Consider the following 21735-nt stretch of genomic DNA (forward strand, 5'->3'; position numbering starts at 1 on the left):
TTCCAATCTTTGGAAAAATAAATAAAATTTTAAAAAACAATTCCAGAGGCTGTGAGTATCTGTACGTTGCTGCTGTGAGACCTGGACTGACATATCTTACTTTGACAGTTTCCTACAGCCGTTAGCCAGGCTGGCCCCTGCCGGTATTCCTCGGATTTGGAGGGAATCTCTGGGAGCCTTTGACTCCTGCTTCCCTCCCTCCCTCATTGCTAACACTTGTTTTTGTTTCTCCCAGCTACCAGAATGTCCACGGATGGTGGCTTCGGCACAGCTAGCAATAGTGATGCCCAGCAAAGCCTCCAGTCCTTCTGGCCACGAGTCATGGAGGAGATACGCAATCTCACCGTGGTGAGTGTCCTCATCGGTGGTGTTATTTCTGAAGAACTGACGGTGAGAAGTGCCTGGTAACGTCTGGTTCAAAATATGGCTTAGTCTCTTCCCCCTTCATAATTCAAACACCTGGCTATTGGCAGACAGTTACAATTTTGTGAATGAATTTTTGGGTTTAGACTTTTTTTATAGAACTATTATGCCCTCTTTCAGAACTGTCTCCTTTGACAAGCCTGAAGTTTTGAAAATCACTTGAATGCCAAGTGCATCATTATCACATGGTTTATTAATTTAAAGACATTTGATTAACAAAATCCTGTATAGGCTGAGGATAAGAATTGGACTAAGTAGCTTCTATTTTTTTCCATCCCCAAAAGAGATGTGCCTGAGAACAAGGGCATATAATAAAAACGACTTTTCAAGAGAGATTGATAGATTACTCTGATACAGTGGTCCTGAAAGCACACTCCTGTGCTTTAATGTAACCGAAAACAAAAGAACTGCAGTCAAAGACGGGCTGTTCAAAGTGAAAACCCCAATCCAGTAGTCTGAAGATAAGCTTCTTTTTTCAGCCTGTGTGCAGATAGTTGATTAAAGAAACAGATGTAGAAATTTGTATGCATAACCAGAATTAATTACTTTCCTCTTTCAGCGCAGTGAATTCTTGTGTTCAAGAGCTGTAGTTTGTCTTCATCTCCAGATGAAAGGGGTTTATTCTGCAGCTTATCAAGTATGGGCAGCTTAATTTTTAACTTCATATGAATCTATTTATTGCATTGCAAGCTAGTAAGTCATTGAAAATTTAACTGAGGACAGTGAAGGGAGTTGGAAATGAAAAGGGATAACTGCAAAACATTCCTATGCAGTTGTCCCCTGCGTAATCAAATCCTGAAATTCAATGTGCATCTTTAGTGGAAGTGCTCCCGTGGATGTGGGCGTAAGCAAACTTAAAGCTCGTTTGCACGTACTGCATAGCGGAGGTCAGAGCAGCTGTTTGATGGAAAGCCTGCTTTGGTTGCCTGTTTTTTGGGGCTATCTCTGCCTGGCTTTGTGTGTTTGCCATGTGCCACCGGTAGCTAAAACTCAAGGGTGAAAAAAAACCAAGGGAGCTGCTTTAGAAGACCAAACCAGAGTTCCCTGTTCTCTGCCCTGTAGAACAGAAAGGACTGTAGCCTAGTTGTGGAGCAATAGGAAGCAGGACTAGGCTGAAAGTTGCATTTCAGCTGCACAATGAGTTAGAAGAGGCCTGTGAAAACATTGAGACCTAATTTGGAAAAAAGAAAAGATGAAGAATTGGTGTCTAAAGTTTGTTCTGTTGGGTAGTAGCCAGTAGTGGTCATGCTTCCCTTCACCATGGTACTTGCGTATTAATTTTGATTTATGTGACGTTTGCCTGTCTGCCTTAAAGGAATAAAGGAGGTTTAATTTTTTTTTGTAATTTCTCCCACTGTCTCTCTTCTCTTGCAGTTCTGCAGTTCACAGAAGTTAATATACTTAAGACTGTAAGAGTTTCACAAATTAGAAATTTTGTCCTCATCTTTCTTTGAGGTTTGCTCAAAGCTCACGAGGCTCTTTAAAAAGGAATGAGAATTTTTTTTAAAAAAAACAAAACAACTGAAAAAAACCTTTGGGATATTTTTCCATGCCCTAGCAACCCCTTAACTTGTTGTGGCGGTTACTGGTTGAAAATGCCACGCTCAGCACATTGTGTGTTCAAACACAGGTCCCGGCCCTGGCTGCCCTCTTCTCCCATTGCCCCAAATCCTTCCAAAATCCAGTGTTCACCAGCAGGATGCAGCAGCCCTCAGCACTCCTTGCAAGGGCACCCCCACACCCCACACACTCCAAATTAGTTCCAATTTACAGCATATTACTAGGAGCACCTCGTTCCTGTTCCTCTACAGAATGAGGGTACAGAATGCTTTTAAAACATATACGCATGTAAAATAATGTATATAAATATTCATGAAATTTTTATATACAAATAAAATAAAATGCCCCCTGCTGGAGTACGCACAGCCTCCATATTTTGCTTCAATAGAAAACAGCATTTTCTCCCCGCTTTTGTTTCAGAAAAACGTCTCGCAGTGCCTTCTTGCTTGGAGAAATGAGTTTCCTTTTATTTTCTATGACATTTTTGTTAAGAAGGGAAGACATATTTTTTATTTATTCTTTTTAGAAGCCTTTTGTGGTAGGGACTCTGCATTCCTGATGCAATGGTACGTAGCCTCAGCCTTTCTCCCTTTTTAAGAGGCTCCTGGTAGCGACACGCTGTGGATTTTTTTTATTATTATTTTATTTTATTCCTCTTTCTATGTTCAGAGAAGGGAGACCACTGTCAGTAGTGAAGCTCGACGTTTTCCCTGGCCCTAAGAGCGGAGGGGATCTCTCTAAGGGACACGCTGGTGGCTCCTCTTGTGCAGACAGCAGCTCGGTGGTGTCTCTGCTGCTGCTCACGTTGGGTACATGCTAACAGCACCATGGCAGCGCTCACTCTGTCTCCTAAACCATCGTTAACACCGTTCTGAGTCAGCAGTTCCCTCCGCTGGAAAAGTGAGACATCCATCTAAAAACAGGAATAGAAGAGATTTTTCTGAACGAGGTTTTTGCAAAATTTTTAACACCAAAATTGGTATTGGGCAACAGGGAAGTACAAATAAAGCAGAGAAGGTTTCATCCTGTGGCCCCACTTAGCTCTTGTTTGCCTTCCTTTTCTCTTGTGACTTTTTGTAAATTCCAATGGTTTCTGGGTCCCGAGACAGCTAATTGAATTAGTTCCTTCAAATATAAATAGATGCAGAAATGTGTAACATTAGAAACATTCTGTTCTGCAGAATGACTTCAACTTTGAGGTGAAATAGTGTCTGACAGAAGATTTAAGTCGAATTCTATTAGTATAAAACACAGAAAAGCAGATGAGAATTCTCAGGCTTGAGGAGAAGCTGCCATACCTCAAGGAAAATAAGCTAGTCTTATAAATCTAATTTTAGTCAGTTTATTTCTAGACAACACGGACTTGTTTTAACATTTCTTATCTTACCTTTGTTTTCAGTTAAGTATCAGTAAAGAGTGTCTCAAATGTGAATCTCTCTGCAGAAAGACTTCAGAGTTCAAGAACTCCCTCTGGCTCGTATTAAGAAGATAATGAAACTGGATGAAGATGTGAAGGTACAGTCATGGGTTTTTCTTAAGTATTTATGATCCTTTTGGTGGATATTGTAAGCTATAATTCCTTGCAATTCATTACTTATTATTATCATTATTTATTATTCTTTTTAAAGCACATTTCAACGTTTGCCTTGAATGCAATATTAGCTGGCCTTGTATAATTAAAGAAAGCAAGATCATTTGGGATCTTTGAAGACATTTGCAGTTTTGCTTTCTTCTGGTAAATACCAGCGTACTGTATGATTCTGTGTATTTCCTGTTTTTTTTTTTTTCTAGTGCTTAACTAAGATTTCTTATGTTTCTTCCTTGTTTCTCTCTACTCTTTCACAAATCTATAGAATGTTTAGTATGAAGGGTGCTGTCACGTAAACATGTGTTACACTGTTTCAATTTTTATGGAAAAAAAAAAAGTAATATTTTAGGTAGATAACATGGGTTTGATAGCAGCATTTGAGCTGAATCCTTGATGTGTGATTGATGATGATAACACGAGTTGACTGAAGAAAACACTGACATAAGAGGAAGGAGTCAAACCCTGCAGGTGATTCCTGACTCCTGCCCTGCTCCGGTCCTCCCTGTTTTTTAAGTTGGAAAACTGTCAAACATTTAACTCCTAAAAGAAAAGAGCATGGTTTGCTCTTCCTTCTTGTTTTTCTCAATGTGATACCATCCTTCTTAGGACAACTTTTAACATTTAAATGAGATCCTGAAAAAGGTGTGTGTTGTGTTCCTCTACAAGGGAGCTGTTCATTCAGCCTGGAAGGGGAGCGAACCCAGGCCCTGGAGGTCTCAGTTCGGTGTCTGAATCGAATGAGAGCCAGATTTTTGATGACGAAGGGGAAGACGAGATTTAAGGCCGCGAGGGAAGTCTCTGGCCTTCCTGGAACATTGTTGAACAAGGAGAAGGGTGTACTAGTAAGCATTAATGCCAAGCCAGCTAATAATCAAACTGCTTAATTTGAGTAAAACTTGAGCTAAATGCTTTTTAAGGAAAAGGAGTTTGGTGAGGCAGAGTCTTCACTTGGGCCCCCAAATGTCCTTGGCGATTTCAGCATTCATTTGAAATTATATAAATGTTACGACTATAAAGTAAGGGCCAGGTTTCAAAACGAGCCCTCGATCTGTCCTCTTCAGTTTTCAAGTCATTTATGCATGTGCCGAGGCACCGCCAGGAGAAGCTGCTGGTTGACACCCTCAAGGTGAATGTGCACTGATGCCATTTACTGGCCTACCACGATCCACCACAATATGGAGCTGACTTCTGACTAGTCATGGAGGAAACGGGCTTTTGAGACAAATTTTAGATGCCCAGTACTCTTAAAACTCCGTTTAACTTGAGGTCGATAACTCTTTGGACTGTCACACCCATAGGTATTCCGACGTGGAAATTCCCCCAACTTCCCTGTTAAACAATGCAACCATTCAGATTTGACTAACGTGATAAAGTTGCTCTGACTACCACTTTGCACTGTTAGAATACTCATGGTAAATTTTTTTAAAAAATTGTAAATCTCATTGCAGATGATTAGTGCAGAAGCTCCCGTGTTGTTTGCCAAGGCAGCTCAGATATTCATAACAGAATTGACTTTGCGAGCATGGATACACACAGAAGATAACAAGCGCAGGACTCTGCAGGTAACGGGGCTGCTCCTACCTGGCCTTCAGCTGCTTCATAAACTGTTTCCAACTCTTTATTTCCATAACATGAGGCATGTTTTGTAGACAGTAACTTTAGTACCTGTGTTTATCACTACAAACCTGTGTACAAAGCACAGTGCAAATGCCTTTTTCTTAATTTTATTTTTAAAAGAAAAACACCCCAAACAAAAATAACAAAAAACACCCCCCAAAAAAAAGGCAAAACCCAAAGCTGCAGCTGTCAGCTAATTCTCACCTGCTGTAAGGACTCGGGATAGCTGTAGCTGATTGGTTTTTTTACGGGTAGTTCTAATGTAAGCTTGTAGTTGTTAGTTTGTGTCATAAATGTGTAGAGATGAAACAAAAATACCCTCCTCCAGAACGAATTACTGCTGCTTCTGGATTGAGAGGCCCTCAATAATAGTAATTTCTTAGTGATTCAAGAGTAAACTGTAACTCTTCAGGGTCTTTTTATGGAAGAAAAAAAAAAGGCATTCACTTTTAGTCTTACATGTTGACCAGAACTACTTGAAACTATAACGACCATCAGTTCAGGTGCTCATATCAGAGGTGAGAGATTGTGGTATTCAGGACCGGGATGTCAGCTCTCCTGTGCCCTGGCACAGAGATCGTTCTTGGGGCAAGGAGACACGTCTGACTTCAGTCCAAAGCTGTCCTATGGAATGGGCATCCAGCCACCCGGTCCCCGCTAAATTTGGGCTGATGTAACTTGCTTAACCCAGGTTCTAATGCAGTTACTGTGGGAAGATGTATTTGATATAAATTCCATGAATAAGATGCTTCATAAGCACAAGTGGTGACTCGGGCATGTCCTGTTAACAGTTTTCAAGCTTGGATGGGTCCGTTTATTTCAGAATCGCGCTTAAATCCTGATCCTAATGTATAAGACCTTGAATTGACTCAGGTTTTATTTCTGAGTGCCTTGGCTTCCACAGCAGCTGCCACCCTGGAACAGCTGCTCTCCGCATGGGCAGTGCAGCTGGAGAAATGCAGTCTCTGCTTATCGAGTATTTGGGAAGAAAATTTCGAGCGGAGAGGTTTGAGTTATGGAAGTCTATTCCTGAGGAAATTGGATTGAACCCAATCCTCAGCATAGAGAATGAAATATGAGATACATCTGTTCAGTAAAAGTTTTCTTCCCGGTGAAGATATTTTTATAATATATTCTGCCTGCAGAACAAAAGAATTGTCTCTCTTACACTTTCTATCTGATCATTGTTTTGCAATTAAATGCCAAGACAGTATAAGGTTTAGAAATGTCAGCTCGCCTGAAATGAGAGGATTAATGGCCTTTTAAATTTTACCCGCTTGTTAGGCAGCGTAGGCATCTTTGTCTCAAATATTGTTCATATATCTGCCTTAAATTTATTTTCAGCTAATGAGAATGATATTTTTAATAGCTTCTCAAATTAACCCTACTTTTTAAGATGGCTTGCAAGAATGTTAAAATGACAGCATACTTTTTTTTTTTTTTAAAGAAATTCAGATCTTTTTATTATGGGGGTGTTTCAAATCTTAAGCAAATACACTTAAGTGACTTATTGCTGGGTAACTCTTTATTCAGGTTTTTAATGCTTTGATGTAATGCTATTCTTCGGATTCCTTTTTCAGGGAAGGTGTAAAAGTAAAGTTATAAGTCATTTTGAGAAGATACTTACCCTGCCAGTTTTTTCATGGAAGCTCATAGGCTCTTGCACGTCCTTTTTGTGATACATGTTTGGCCAGTTTGCTGAGTATATGTTTTAGTCTTCATGCTTTCTTTTAACCATTTTGCCCTTCCGCACGCTGAAGCTTGTTCTCTCAGGATCTGTTGGGATTCCCCTGCCCTGAAAAAGATCCTGTGATACTCTATATTTTCTTTTAAATCCCATCCCCAACTCATAGATTCTGTGTATGTTGCTACCGATACATGGAGCAGTCATCCTGGTCTTTCTGCAAAGCTTCTTTTCAGGTATCTTTGGGATTTGGAAATTAATTTTTTTAGAAGAATTCCCATTTTTTTTCAATGTGCTAAAAGGCTTATAGCGATTGTCATGAGCCCTCTGTAGTGAATTACAGTGGTACCGTTGTGGAGAGCCTGGTGAGGTGCGGTGGGTGAGTAGATGACTGTAAAAGCCTGAGTTTGATAAGGACCTTCTAACTTTATTTATCCAGTGACAAAACAGACTTCTAAAGCTGAAGAATGGCTTTCTCTTTTTTTTTTTTTTTTTTTTTTGTTGTTATAGAGGAATGACATTGCCATGGCAATTACGAAGTTTGATCAATTTGACTTTCTTATTGATATCGTTCCAAGAGATGAACTGAAGCCTCCAAAGCGGCAGGTGAGACATAAAAATGATTTTCTCATTATCTTGGGGTGATTGTCTTGTTCCTTGGTGTGATTTCAGTCTCTAATTAAAAGAGGGTTGATTAACGCAAGACGGAATCAGATTTAAACATGAGGTTTGTGCCTCTCTTTTGCATGTTTATTTACAGTGGTTTTCAGGTTCTTAATTTTTTTTATGGAAATAGAGCTTGAATGGAGTTTTACAGAAGTCCGACTTGTGGATTTACTTAAGTGACAAAAACACTGCTAAATACCTCTGATACCAAATGTTGCCCATGTTAAAAATTAAACTTAAAAAAAAAAATGTGCTGAGTCTGCATCCTTTGACTTGTAAAGGGAGAAACGGGCTGCTTTGCTTGGAGGTACCACCTCCTGCATCCTTTGGGGCAGTCATTGCTACTGTAAACATCCTTGACTGGAAGCTGTAAGGTGTTAGAAGGAGCTTTCAGTCGGATGTTTACAGCAGCAGGCTGCTGCGGTCATCTGACCCACGTTTCGGTTTGTTCAGCTTGATGAGCCGAAACGAGTTGGCTGTAGCCTGAAGTAGCACAGGTTAATTCTGGCATTGCAAATTCAGTTCTTTTTCTTTTGGGTGCCCCATTCAGTTATTCTACTTTGTAGTGCTGTTTTTAGAAGTATTCCACATTTGAGAGGAAGAACATCGCCCATATCTTTTTCTTGCTAGAGCCTTTTGATTCACATCAGAATGTTCTGATTACAGAACATCCAAGTTCTATAATCAAATGGACGCCTGAAGTATTTGAGTAGTGTGTTGGATGCATATAAGTTGCCAGGTTAGCGTGTTTTGATGATACATCACACCAAAGCTGCATCTTTTGGATTGCACAGCATCAGCAGTGAAACCCTGTAGGTTTTTGGATTGAAATAGAGATCTGTCTCTCGCTGATACATCCACTGCCTATGAACACTGCTGAATCACTACAAATACTTCTTGTGGCAAGAGAAGTTTAGTGGAGAAATAGCTGCCCAGTAAGAATGTAGCTTAGGAGTTGGCAGTGGAAAATACTCTGATTCAACAGTGTTGAAAAGCGGCTGCCTATAGGGTGAGAGCCTGCACTTTTTGGCTGGGAGTACAATCTGTATTTTATCTCTACCAAGGAAAAGACTGTTTGACAAGTTAGTGTTGCTTACATGGGAGAGCTGGGAATGAAACCATGACTGTTATGTTGCTCTGGTAACTAGAGCTATTGCTTGAAAATAAAAGATGGCAAATGGTGTGATATAATCTAGTTCAAGCAGATTTGAATTTAAAGCCACTTTTGCCTGTAGCAAATGCAACTTAACCTGCAGTAGATACTTACAGAAGTACTCAGTTGCTGTAACTGTTTTGGGATTCAGCTAGGAATTGAGGATTGGAGTGCTCTAGAAATAACAAATCTAAGGGCTGGTCCTTGCAGAAACAGTCACAGCTCTTCTATGTGTGTGCTTTTATGGTTAACTGGAGACATATCCTGTTGAATATATATTTTAAATTTGTTATTAATACCTCCCCCAAAGGATTTGATGAGGCAAGTAGGAATAATCAGTGAACTACCCTGTGTAGGAAGTATCGTAAGTGTTTGCAGGAGTGTGGGATAGTGCTAGTGTTTGCTCTGAGAGCCGGGCTGAGAAGTCACTTCTTGGTTACAGCCAACTGTGAACAGCTTAATCTTTGGGAGGTAATTTTCTGGTAGGCTACTGAGAAACCTCCCAATAGTAAGTTGTTCCTCTAGTTGCTGTCCCTCTAAGAGACCAGCATCTGAGCAAAAGGTCTCTCTCACTCAAGCCTGATGCCCATCTAGAGGACATATGTTGATCTTGTTTAATGTGAATTTTTCTTTTCCTGTCCTGTTGGATACACTGAAGGTAATCCATGAGCAAGGCTCATTTAATGCAGGGGAGTCAAGCGGACTTGTGTAAGCGGGAGTCTACCATGTTGTAGCACGTGTAAACATCCTACACTCTCAGCTGTGAACTCGAGGTGGCTGGGAGAGGATTGTTTACGCCTTCTGCCATGGAGTGAACATCTGGTGAGCTGCATCTTCCGTAAGGTGCAAGATCCAACTGCTCCTCTGGGGAGCTTAAGAATATTGATTCTCGAGTGTTAACGGCTTGCCACTTAACATAATCTCTGAAAATCTACTCCTTTGCCTAAAACGTCCTTAATCATAAGGGGCTTTTCTCTCCTAAAGACATGCTTAGATAAAACAAACCAGCAGTATTACAGCCTGTGCCTTGTGAAAGTGAGCCAGAGCAGAGCCTTTTGTTTCTTCACAGTGTTGAGATATTCCTGCTACCAGCAAAATCAGGCTGTTAAGCCACAGTACAAGATGCAGTTGTTATAATTCTGGAAAAGCGGGATTTAAATAAATAAATAAAGGCACAACAGTATACATCAAGTCTGTGACTTTTTATTCCCAGGGGTTTTACATCAGAGCTAGATTGAGATTCATGTTGGGCACTTAGGCTAAGAAGAGTGTTTTGTTGACAGACGAGGCTTTGTAAGTCTTCCTGGTGCATTTGCAATTCATTCTGTGTTAAGCTAACAGGCGATGATGGAATTTACTGAGGAGTTGTGTGGTTTTCAACTACGGTAATTTCACTCATTTGCTTCTCATAATGAAATTGGTGACTACGTTATTATACGCAGGGTATTGGAAATGGGTCTGATTTCCATATAGCTGAGGAAATGAGGGAACCCATTTTGGTTTATCATTTCAGATTTACTTAGTTAAACTGTTCTGAATGAGGTATTAAAGGTGCTTTCCCATGGAGCGTGTTTACGGGGGGAGGCAGGGGGGTGTTTCAGCTGTGCTTGGGGTGTTTGTGTGTTGAGCTGTTCCCTCCCCATTTACCTGTCTCTTCCCTGTGCCGCAGGAAGAGGTGCGTCAGGCTGTGACCCCAGCTGAGCCTGTACAGTATTACTTCACACTTGCTCAGCAGCCTGCTGCAGTGCAGGTTCAGGGGCAACAGCAAGGACAACAGACCACCACGTCTACAACTACCATCCAGCCAGGACAGATCATCATCGCGCAGCCTCAGCAAGGGCAGGTGAGCAATGAGCAGCGGCCAGGGACTTTGCAGGTCAGCGGAGCCCGTGAAGCCCTCAGCTCACCCATGTGCAATGGTCTCACTGCTCAGAACAGTCAATAACGATATAGAAATGTGTTTTCTGGTCACGACCAGGTGTTCAAATACCTTAGTAACAAGGGTCATCTAGGTCCTGGGTTCCCTTCGTGATGGTTTAAGCATCAAGAAGTAACGGTGGGTCTAGGAAGCAGTCTGTCTCTTACAGTCTTTGTATCTTGTGGCTGTTTCACCTGTGTTCAGTCCTCGCTTGGTCCTTATCCCCGTTTTGAATGCAGACTACCCCTGTGACGATGCAGGTTGGAGAAGGCCAGCAGGTACAGATAGTGCAAGCCCAGCCGCAAGGACAGACCCAGCAGGCTCAGAGTGGAACTGGGCAGACCATGCAAGTCATGCAGCAGATCATCACCAATACAGGAGAAATCCAGCAAATACCGGTAAGACTTTGCCAGTGGAAACGTGTAACAGTCTTGTGAGCAAACTGTCCGCTGGTGTTCTGGCATGAGACTGTATATGTACACTTTTTAACTGTAAGAGGAAGTTTGGATTGAGTGGTGTGGTTCCTGCACTTAGAGAGGGAAAACTAACCAGGTGTGACATGAAGGGGGAAATAAACCGAACCCATCTAGTGTAGACTCATTGCCCACCCCCAACACTTTCCCCTGAGTGAAACAGTTACGATTAGGAAGCAATAAATAAAATATTTCCTGGGTAAACCTTAGTTCTTTACTATGGCATGGTTTCAATAAAGCATAATTAACTTATTTTGCCTTTACTTGGTTCTGCCTCTGCAATCTGAAGTCATGACCTGGCAGACTGAGTGGGAAAGGTGCCATCTGTGAGTTATTAATAAACTTTTATGTTATAAGAAAAAAATCTGCAAAATACTTAGAGCTGTTTGGAGGAATGGCTTTGCAGAACCAGAAGGTATCTCCTCACTTTCACATCAGCATAGACCTGCTGCGGCCTTAAGAATGGGATTTTGAGTACGCAGCATCAGCAGTAACGTTCTGGCACGTGTCTTAGGTAAACACGTGGGTCAAAAAAATGTCACATTTTTTCCCCCCTTCTCTGTAACTTCTAATCACAACAAAGCCGAGTCTGTTGGTTCCCATCTGGAAAATTTCACACCTATTAAAGAAAAAAATAAATAATAAATCTGTCCAGTTCTGTGTACGTAACCAGCAACCCAAAGGTCAGAGCAAGTGACCAGGACAAGCATTTCGCTTTGTCTTTGATTTCTATTATTAAGAAGTGTACCCACAGCTGTGGTAAAACTGATCTTTCACACAAGTTTTGCTTTTTGAGATTTGCTAAGCTTCCCTCTGTACGTCGGCAAATGTTTGTGCTTTGACATAGCATCTTGAAAAAGGTTTAGATTGTGGGTGTTGCCAGATTTTTTGAATTCACTTCCAAATTCTTTTCATCTCTTAAGACTTAAGCTGATTCCTACTGCTTGGCTTAAGGTGTCGGTCAGAAAGGAACTGAAAGGAAGTGAATTGGTTGCCAAATACAGTGTTTTACTACAAGCAACATTTTTTTCTACTCTGCATTCTCCACTACCTGTCTTCTACTTCTTTTTTTTATTTCCTTTCCTTATGAAAGTCTCTCCAAGATACTTGTTCTTCAAAGCGTTTTGGAAGGCAATCTCCACCTCCAGCCTGAGTGAATCCATTGCTACAGTACTGAATGTTGCAGCATCCTCCTTTGGTTCGGCAATAAAAGAGCAGTTCATACTTGTTTTTCAGTTGTCTCCAGTGAATGCTGTAGCGCCTTACAAGAAGGGAGCTTGGAGATACGCTAGGAGGAAGAATTCTTTATAAAGTAGCTATGAGGGGGCCAGAACCTTCTGCAGAAAGTCTGTTCTCCATGTAGGTGGATCCTGTTGTAAGCGGTCCTGTGTTTCAGGAAGCTTTTTAATTAGCGGCTGGTTTTGGCCAAGCATGTGCTTCTACCTTCCTCTTGTCTGGGAGCATCTAAGAACAGGTAGCTGTAACTGGTCCTCAAAAGCATCTTGCGCTGCAGATGTGAGACATAAACTGCGAAGTGCCGGAGGGTGGTATCTTTTGTCTTTGGGAGCGCTTGTGTCTATAACAATTGCAAGACTGCAAAACAGGATAACTTAGGAGCAGTCCTTTGAAACAGTCACAATTCACGCTTCTGTATCGAGCAAAGATCCCGTTTTTACTGTAATTGAGAGGATTCTTCTTAATCTCAGCGTGTTGAAGAACCACAGTTCATGCTGAAGGAAGCATCTTTCCCCTTGCTCGCTTCCAGCAAGTGAAGTGAAATAGAACATGGAGCCGTGCACTCCCTGCGAGAGCTTTTTTTGTGCCTTAACCTGGAAAGCAGTTTTTGTTTGGCTTCACAGAATTGCAGTCCTTGGTCTCTTCAGTGCTGCTGTCCATTCTGCTCTCTTTCTGCTGTGCTTTTATTATTTTTCCATTGAGTTTCTCTTTTGATATGGTTAGTGCTATCTTCTGATAGTTCCTTTTTGCTCTGGTATCTGTTCAGGTTCTGCAAAGAATCTTTCATAATGCAAATATGACAGTTTGAAACACTCTCATAAAACTGGTAGCGCCTCCAGCGATTGCAGGAGCACCGAGAGAATCTTACTAATGTTGTCTGCTGGTTTTCCATGTGCTCCTCATACTCTCTACACTTCTCTGTTGCGATCTACTATTTACTCTAGGACCACAGGTTGCCTGTGGAAGGGTGGCTTTTATTTTTTAAAAACAGAAAAACCTGGAAGTGTATATGTCAATTAAATGGTAATAATTGGTTTGTCTGCATTAATTTTGTGTTAAATTTAATCAGTATCTCAGCTAGACCTCATTGGACAGCTTCTTTGGAGCTTACTCTCGTTTCTGGAAGAACACTCTGTCAACATTGCTTTCATCCATTCAGTTAGTAGTGTCATTAAAATCTATGCAGGAAGCCCCCAGTGCGGAAAACATGATCCGCAGGCAGATCTTGGTGCAGAAACAAATTCTTTATTGAAATGTTTACGCTCGTGTGGAGTTTATTTGCTCTTGAAATAATATTGGAGCTTTTAGACACAGCTGGTGAAGTCAGCAGCATTTGGTAGATGCCAAGACCGTGTTTTAGGTGCTTGAACCTTTGTCAGTGAGCAGTTTTCAAGTATTTTGTACGTTCTTCCTTCCCCTTTTTAAAAAGAAAAAAAAAACCCAAACCCTCATTTTCTTTTTATATAATTAACCTTAAGACTGTGAATCTAAATGTTCTAAAGTTAAGTAACACTAATCATACTGTGACCTTTTTATTGCTTCTCAGATGTGCATTGGTAGTATTAGCTGTTTATATCCCAGAAAATGCAAGATGAGAGTTGAGGGTGCCATGACGCCATTGTCTTCGTATCCCGCACCCCCAAGCATCTAACCTTGCAAGATGAGGGTTGTAGGCAATAAATTTGCATTTGAATGTTATATACAAAGTGTTGACACAGAAGGTATTGGCCTGTGCCAGGTGGGTGTTGACGTTGGCAGAGAGTTGCATTAAAAGCTTCCAAATGTTACCTTGCAATATTCCTGGGGTTTGTCATCTCTGCTGTCTTTATGTGAAAATTTCCCATACGTTCTTTTATGGTTTTTGGCAGGATATAATAGGAGTGTCATTATGTGCAGCTAGCTCATAACAATCTTCATGTGAAACCGTACATCAAAGTAGTAACTCGATTCTCGTAACCGAAAAGAAAAAATAAGTGTTCTCAAAGCTCTCTGAAATTTAGCAATTAACATGCTTTAGCTACTAACTGACCACTCCCGGTCTGGAAAAAGAAGTAATGTTGTGCTTCCTCAGGGTTTGACTTCAAGAACCTGCAGGAGTTCTGTGGACTTCATTCTTGCTTTGGCAGGGTCTGTGGTAGTTACTCATCTAAACTGTTAATCAACTGAAGCTTCCCGGTGTCATCTATTACTCTGGCTTCTGTTGTGGAAACAAGAAGGCAAGTTTGTGTGTTTCAGGTTACACAGTTATCTGTTTAATTTTCTTTCCCTGCCCCCTCCGCTTGTCTCCAGGTTCAGTTGAATGCTGGCCAGCTGCAGTATATCCGCTTAGCCCAACCTGTGTCAGGCACCCAGGTAGTCCAGGGGCAGATCCAGACGCTTGCAACCAATGCACAGCAGGTAGGCACTCGACCAGCAGGGCTGACATTAACTGGTAAAGTGTTGTTCCCTAGCTCCTGAAACTGCAAATTCCAGTCGAAATTACCAGCTCTTGGGCTAGGATTCCCGTGTTTCTTTTCTTCCTGTTACTTTCATCTGAATGATTAAGCAAGGAGCATAGCGGAAGCCTCCTTTACCTATACGTGAAAGGTGCATGCATATATGTACGTGTGTGTGTCTCGCTGTATAAAGCTCGTGCTGCTTCTGAGCTGACTGCAGGTAAAAAACTTCAGTTCATCAACCTTCTCTTTACTTCTGCTCCTTCTGGCTGGGTGAGGGAGGAGCAGCCGCGCAACCTCTCAGGAAAGCTGTTGCAGAGGTGAAGCATCAAGACCAACGTTGCTGCCGGCAGGTTGTCTCATGTTCTTGTTGAGACCGGTCGCTAAGGGATTCTTCTCTGCCTTCAGAGGATAGGAAGGCTGCTGCTTTTCTGTCGTCCTGGAGGCCGCGTTCTCCTCACGGAAGCCAGGGAGGACATGCTTGTGTTTGGTTTGGAAGGGCTGAATCCCATGTCCTTCGTTCTTGACTTGCGGTTAGCGCCAGCATGACTGCGGGCCGGCGGCATAAGCCGTATCTTACCACATGGTGGGGTAACGAAGTTTTGAAAGAGTCTAAAAGCTCTTGAAAGGCAGCAGCAGAATATTGGTGTTGGGGTTCTGACCCTCTCCGAAGCGCTGTCAGTGACCGTCCTTCTCTTATACTTGTAGATAACGCAGACAGAAGTCCAGCAAGGACAGCAGCAGTTCAGCCAGTTCACAGACGGACAGGTAAGAACGTGGAGTCCGTTGGTGCTACACCCTTTTGAAGTCAAGGGCTAGAAAAGTCCGAAAGTCTATCGGCTCCTCCCGATAAAACACTGCTGCTGCAGGATAAGTGGATGTTGTGCCAATCTTAATTCAGGTGGATTCTTTGTGTTCTGCTGCTTTTGCTCCCAATTAACCCAGTCCCTCACACTCTGAGTGGGATCCAGTTCAGTCCTAACCAGTTTAGGAATAAAGGTCTCAACATGTAGGTATTTGCTGTTGCTTAAGTAGCGTGAACTCAGGAATTTACGGAATTACTTTGTTATGATTTAGCAGCAAATGTCAAGCAGCAATTTGTGCTCTGTTTCTTTGGGGGGACAGATTTTCCTTGCACCTGAGCGTTGCTGTTGGAGCCACCACTGAACTCATCGGGTTAATGCCCGGCGTTGTGCCGGGGGGGGCTGGTGCTGGGCGTGATGGGAGCTGACAGTCCTTTCTTTCCCCTGCTTCTGTCTCTGCCAGCAACTTTATCAGATCCAGCAAGTGACCATGCCTGCAGGCCAGGACATCACCCAGCCCATGTTCATTCAGTCCACCAACCAAACCTCAGACGGCCAAGCCACGCAAGTGACGGGGGACTGAACGGGGACGTTGTCGCGAGTCTTCTCTTCTCTGCATGGAAACGAACACGTACCAGCTTGACGTGTGCCATACCAACCCGGTCTGATGAATACATCTGCTTCTGCGTATCTGTACTTGGTATTAAGCCTATAGTAGGCTGCAGTCTCCGGTGCACTGTACACCTTCCTCTGGTGGGTATGAGAGAATATCCAACAGACACTGACAAGAATGCAATATTTTTATTTTTATTTTTAGAAATCAATATTTCAGTGTATTCAGCTGCTTGTTCAGACCCATGAAACTGAAAGAGAACTAATCAAAAGGAATTTGTAGCATCTCATTGAGCAATGTGTAAAACGTTTTTATCTAGTAAAATTATTAAAGGGTACTGCATCTGGCTTGTGTAAGAGATTTATTCCTGCTATTCTGTTTGTATTTTTTTTCTCTGAATAGAGCTAGATTCAGTCCTCCCATCTCAATGGTTTATTAGGGGTATATGGGGGGGAATGTGTGCGTGTGTGTGTCAGATTTTCCTCTCCTGCCTCCTTTTTTGGTAAGCAGGAGCATTGGCTATATGCAGCTCGAGGGTAGGGAGCAGGGGAGGAGTAATTAAAGTGAAAACAAAAAAACCACATTCCTTGTATGATGACTGTATTTTCTAAGGGCAAAAGATTCTTTAATTCGGCCTGGTTTATTCCAGAAACACTAATGGAAGTCTGGACAAACCCCAGCCCTGCTGTTAACTGTTGTACTAGCTTCAGTCGATGCATGTAATATAAGCTTCATAAAATGAAATAAATTTCCTTTGTAAGATAATGTGTGTGCTTTCTTTGAGATCCAGTGCCAAGCAAAGAGCATCCTGAATCCCTGGAAGTTATTCCACCCCGAGTAGTGAAACCAGCAGCGGGGTTTAAGGAGGGCCTGGAGAAGGGGTTGGACGAGGGCTTGTGTGAGGCTGGCGGTCTGGGGCCACCCGCCACGCCGGGGGCTCTCCCTCCCTGCGGGCATCGTACAGGGATCCCTTCCGCAGCCCTTCGACTGCGGGTACCACAGCTGCGCCGCCTCTCCCCGCGGCTGCTGTGCGCAGGATCCGGCCGAACCCGCAGGGAGGAGTTTGAGCGAACTCTGGAGTTCGGGTTTAACTGACGACGCCGCAGAGATCCTGGCAGCGTTCGGCCGAGTTTAGGTCCGAGCTAAAAGAGGGGTGCGGGTTCGTAACGGAGAACCTTCGTGCCTCCAACATCAAGCAGTCTGACACAGTTGGCGCTTTGTCTGGGAGAGGCTCTGTGGCTTTGTGCGGGGCTTGGCAGAGCCGGGGGACAGCGCCAGGGACAGCGCTGCCACATGTTTTTTCGCTGGCAGAAGCGCCGCATTTGCCACGGTGCGGCGATGAGGAGAGGCTGGCTGCTCCGGTGGGTGGCAGGTAGCCCAGGGGCAGGCTGCGTAGCCCCTGTGGGTGCTCTCCCTGGCAGCGCCCAGCACTGCGGGGTGAGAAGCTCGCCCCAGTGCGTGCACAAGAGCCACGGCGGGGGTAGCTGCTGCTGGGGAAGGAAAACTCCGCTTCAGCATTTGGCTGGTGCAGACTACTAAATCTGGGCCAGGTTGTTCCAGTCAGGCGAGGGAGCTTGCTGCATTACCTGCACCTCCTGGGCTTTCTAAATGTCAATTTTCTTATATTTATATGTAATTTTTTTTTTATTTATTTATTCTGATCCTGCAATACCTGGGAGCCAGCGGCGCACTGCAGCAGCAGCAGCGGAGCGATGCAGCCCGGTGCCTCGCTGAGCATCAGCCCGCTGGTACCACAGCCTTGTGCGGGCAGAGTGAGGGGTGGGTGGCCGAGCTCCTGGCGGAGCATCTCCTGTGCACCGAAAGGATGAAGTCCGGGGTGAGAAAAAGCACCTTGCGTGAAAAATCTCTGTGTGGGGACCGGCCACGAGAGGTCACCAGTGGGTGACTGCTGCCCGGGAAAGAGCTGGAGTGGGGATGGGGGAGCCGGGCTGGTTTGGGGGTACCTTCCCCCAGGGCCAGGGGCCAGCGTGCGGCTTGTGGCTCTGGTCCCCATCAGCCTGGTCCTCTGGTCCAAGCTGCCATCGGTCCCCGGCAGCCAGATCCCACCACAGCAAAGGTGCTGCGGCCGGGCTGGTGTTTCCCACCGGCCCTCGCAGCGAGGCCAGAAGAGAAGGGTTTGGCAAAGCATCCTTTTCGCTCACCCCGGGGAGCAGAGCTGGGGAATCGGCTTGTAAGGCCGGAGCGAGACGTGCGGCTCCTGGAAGGGGGAGCGGAGCGGGCGGCCGCTTTGCCTTATCAGCCACTGGCAGAGGTAGCAAGCGAAGCTCTTCCAAAGGAAAGCTCTTTACCCAAAGCGGTTGTGTTTGCTTGAAATAGTTTAAATTTGAATGGGAATAAATTGCTTAAAGGACAGAAAATGGGAGCGAGATGCTGCTCCTGAAAGGACAGTACTTTCCAGCGAAAGCCTCTACCTCTAGTCAAGGGGGGTGCTGGCTTTGAGATGCTCAGTGTCGTCCCTATGGTCACCAAAAACCTGATCTCATCCAGGAGTGTGGGAACTTAATGGGCAGTCAATGCTGAAGCTGATCGTGTCAATATTTAGCTGATAATGGAGATAAGACCTCATCTGTGCTGCCAGAGGAGTGCCCTGGCTGACTGCAACAGGAAAGGTGTTTTGAAGAGCACTGACGTCGTTTGTCTGTCACAGGTGCTACAAACCTCGGACATTGTAAAGAGCCACATCTTCCATATGAAGACACACGTATTCGTTTCATCTTCTGAGGCAGCGTGGTGACGAACCGAGGGGCGTGGGGTGATGCAGAAGGAAAGGCGCGTTCCCCGAGAGGCCGGGTGAGCTGCGGCACCCACGGGCAGCGACGCCGGACCCTCTGTGGGCAGCTCGGCAAGTGCCACCGGGCTGCGTGGCAACTGCGGCGGGTGATGATGTCTGAAGGTGGCAGAGCTAATCGCACCCCCAGGAACTCAGGGGATGACAGCCGATTAGGAAGCAGCATTTTTCCCCCAAGGGCCAGTTTGAGTTTCCGTTTCTCCTCGGGGTGATGAGCTAAGCACAACCCCGGTGCGGGCGAGTGCTGGATGGTGGCGCTTGGGAACCGGGGCGCTCGGTTTACTGCGGGTTTTGCTGCTGACGGCTGCCCTTCCCCGGGGCTGCTGCATCCAGCCACCCTCTTCTAAGGAAAAACTCGCTGCGGTGAAGGTCACGCTGCCACCGCGGGGATCAGGAGCCCCGAGGACCACAGGGTGCGAGAGCCACCAGGCACGTAGGGAAGAGTACTCAGGTGAAGCCGCCCCGGACGCAGCCTCTCCCGGCACGGGCTCTGGGCTCACTGCTTGCCGTGAGCACCGGCAAACCGCATTTCCTCAGGGAGCGGTGCTGGCTCTTCTCTGCTGCCACTGCTGCGGGACTCTCCTCCATCTTCGCAGGGACCCGACGCTGCTGGAGGGATTCAGTTGTGAACCGTCCGGAGGCTGCTGAGCCAGCGCCAGAGCGCCTGGGGGTGCAAAGTTCGCTTGAAGACCTTCTCCATCCTTCCTTCCTCGCCTGGGGAGCTGGGAAAAGGAGCCGAGTCCCTGACTCGTCCTGCTCCCGCACGGGTGGCATTGTGGCAGAGCGGGGCGGATGCATCCTTCTTCCTCCCGTGGGGCTGCTCCGGGATGCGCTGCAGCTCCCAGTGATGCTGCCGTGGCTCCGAGCACCGGGTCAGAGCAGGCGAGCGCTGACATGGCCCCGCAGCAGCACCGGGACCCAGACCGGGGCTTTGCCACGGCTTTGGGGCAGAGCAGCCCTGCGGCCCACAGCCCGGAGGGTTGTTCCCCATCGCCCACCCGGCGGCAGAGGGATGGAGCGCTCCGAAGGGAGGCCGGGGCGTCCCGGCCGCTTGTTTGTCAGAGCGTGTGCGAGCACCGACACCAGGAGCTAATTGCCCTGGGCTGAGGCCAAGCCGGCAGCAGAAGCAGGTGGTGCTCGGCAGCCCTCTCTGCTCCCCGCGCCGCTGCCGCCGCTGCCACCGTCCCCAGTGCTCGCCCGGCTCCCGGGACAATGCTAGCCCTGGGTCCCCTGTGGCCACTTGCCCCCAGCTCTGCCTGTCCCGGCCACCGAGCACCAAATCAGGCTCCCTCACACCAGAGGGGGCCGATTGCATCCTCCCCTCCACGTTGCCCCCTCCCAGCTCTGCCCAGCACTTCTCAGCATCCCCCCATCCAGGGAGCCAGGCTGGCACTGCGCCGCGGTCCCCGTGCCCGGGTGAGGAGTCCCAGTTCCCCCCACCCCGACCCCAGTCCCGCCTGCGTCTCCAGCCCGCAGCCCTGCAGCTGCATACCAGGGCTGCAAAACTTACTGGAAATCCTGTAGATGGAAATCCTGTAGATGCAAATCCTGGCCCTCCCATCCGTGCCAGGAACTTGAGCTGCAATCCCAAGAGGGCAGCAGGCTCCAAGCACGCCGGACTCCCCGCTCGCCATCGCCCAGCCTCGGAAATCCTCTCCAACGTTTCATCAGGGTCAGAGGACGCCAGCAGCTCTGCGGGACCCCCACGGCCGGGCAGGCGGGGGGCAATGCCAGCAGATCCCGGGATGGCTTCCCAAAACCTCTGCCCGTTCCCAATGGATGGGTCAGTCAGTACCGTGTTGATCCTGACTCCCTGGCTCCATCCCAAAACCTCCCAGCTCCGGGATCGGCTGAGGTTCTGAGGTGCGGATGGGACCTGCCCCCTCCCCGTGCCCGCTCCGTGTCCCCGTTAACCCACCCCCGGGTGCTCAGCCCGGCCGGGAGCCCCCGGCGTCGCTGGGGGGCTGAGCCCGCAGCCTTGCAGAGTTCCCTCTGCTACCAGGGGGCTGCCCGGGGGCTAAAAAGCAAAAGGAAAACCGCAGGAGGCCAGAAAGTGACAGTTAACGGAGAGGGCGGCTGCTGGGTGGTGACAGCACACTTTCTCCCCTAATTTATTAGCAACTCGCTGATTCCAGCAAACAATTTAGAGAAGTGACGTCTTTGTTTAAAAAAAAAAAACAACCAACCAGCAGTTCTTCTTCACTTACAGCTCTGCCGAGGCTTCCCTGGCAAGCCCGGGACATCAGCCTGGATATTCCCCATCCAGCTGTGAAGCAGCAGCTGGAATAAAACAACTCCCACCTCCCCCGACTCCTCTCAAGCGAGCGCCCACCTTGGCTGGAGTCCTTTCCAGGTCACCTTACCCCTGCCCCCTCCGCAGCCCGGAGGCTTTAATCAATCGCCAGGTGAAACCTAAACCTCGCGGCCGAGGGGAATACGCTGAACCACACGGATGAAGGTCAGGGTGCTCCCGCCGCGGCGGCTCGGCTGCGGGGAGTATCTGCCGGGGGGGGTGAGACGTGCTGGGGGGACTCTGTGCGCAGCTCCGGGGGCCGCATCCCCGTGGGGAGCACGTTCAGAGGGGGCAGCAGGGGGTAGGGCTGGAGGGGAGCGCGGAGGAGACACCACCCATTCACCGGGGAGAATTTGGTTCGGATTTACAGGATTTCAGTCTCCGTGGCCAAAGCTCTCATCCCCGACTCGCTGCCCCGGGGTTTGCGTTGTGGTGGGAGGGAGACGCATTCTCGGAGGGGGGGG

General features: G+C 46.4%; 1 protein-coding gene across 3 annotated transcripts; it reads left to right on the forward strand.

The window, feature by feature from the left end:
• The first annotated feature begins 240 nt into the window (after positions 1–240).
• On the forward strand, positions 241–16521 carry NFYC (nuclear transcription factor Y, gamma). Of its 3 annotated transcripts, none has more exons than XM_009890597.1 (9): positions 241–348; positions 3427–3498; positions 5020–5133; positions 7383–7478; positions 10361–10534; positions 10849–11007; positions 14608–14715; positions 15462–15521; positions 16020–16521. In XM_009890597.1, the coding sequence occupies exons 1-9, from the start codon at positions 244–246 to the stop codon at positions 16137–16139; spliced, it is 1008 nt and encodes a 335-aa protein (XP_009888899.1). In that variant the 5' UTR covers positions 241–243; the 3' UTR covers positions 16140–16521. The 3 variants fall into 3 exon arrangements, with proteins under 3 accessions (XP_009888899.1, XP_009888900.1, XP_009888901.1); XM_009890598.1 differs by having other exon boundaries at positions 10951–11007; XM_009890599.1 differs by lacking the exon at positions 5020–5133 and having other exon boundaries at positions 244–348.
• The last annotated feature ends 5214 nt before the right edge of the window (positions 16522–21735 follow it).

This window comes from Charadrius vociferus, unplaced genomic scaffold (assembly GCF_000708025.1).
Source record: "Charadrius vociferus isolate BGI_N301 unplaced genomic scaffold, ASM70802v2 scaffold1578, whole genome shotgun sequence".
Classification (NCBI taxonomy): Eukaryota; Metazoa; Chordata; class Aves; order Charadriiformes; family Charadriidae; genus Charadrius; species Charadrius vociferus.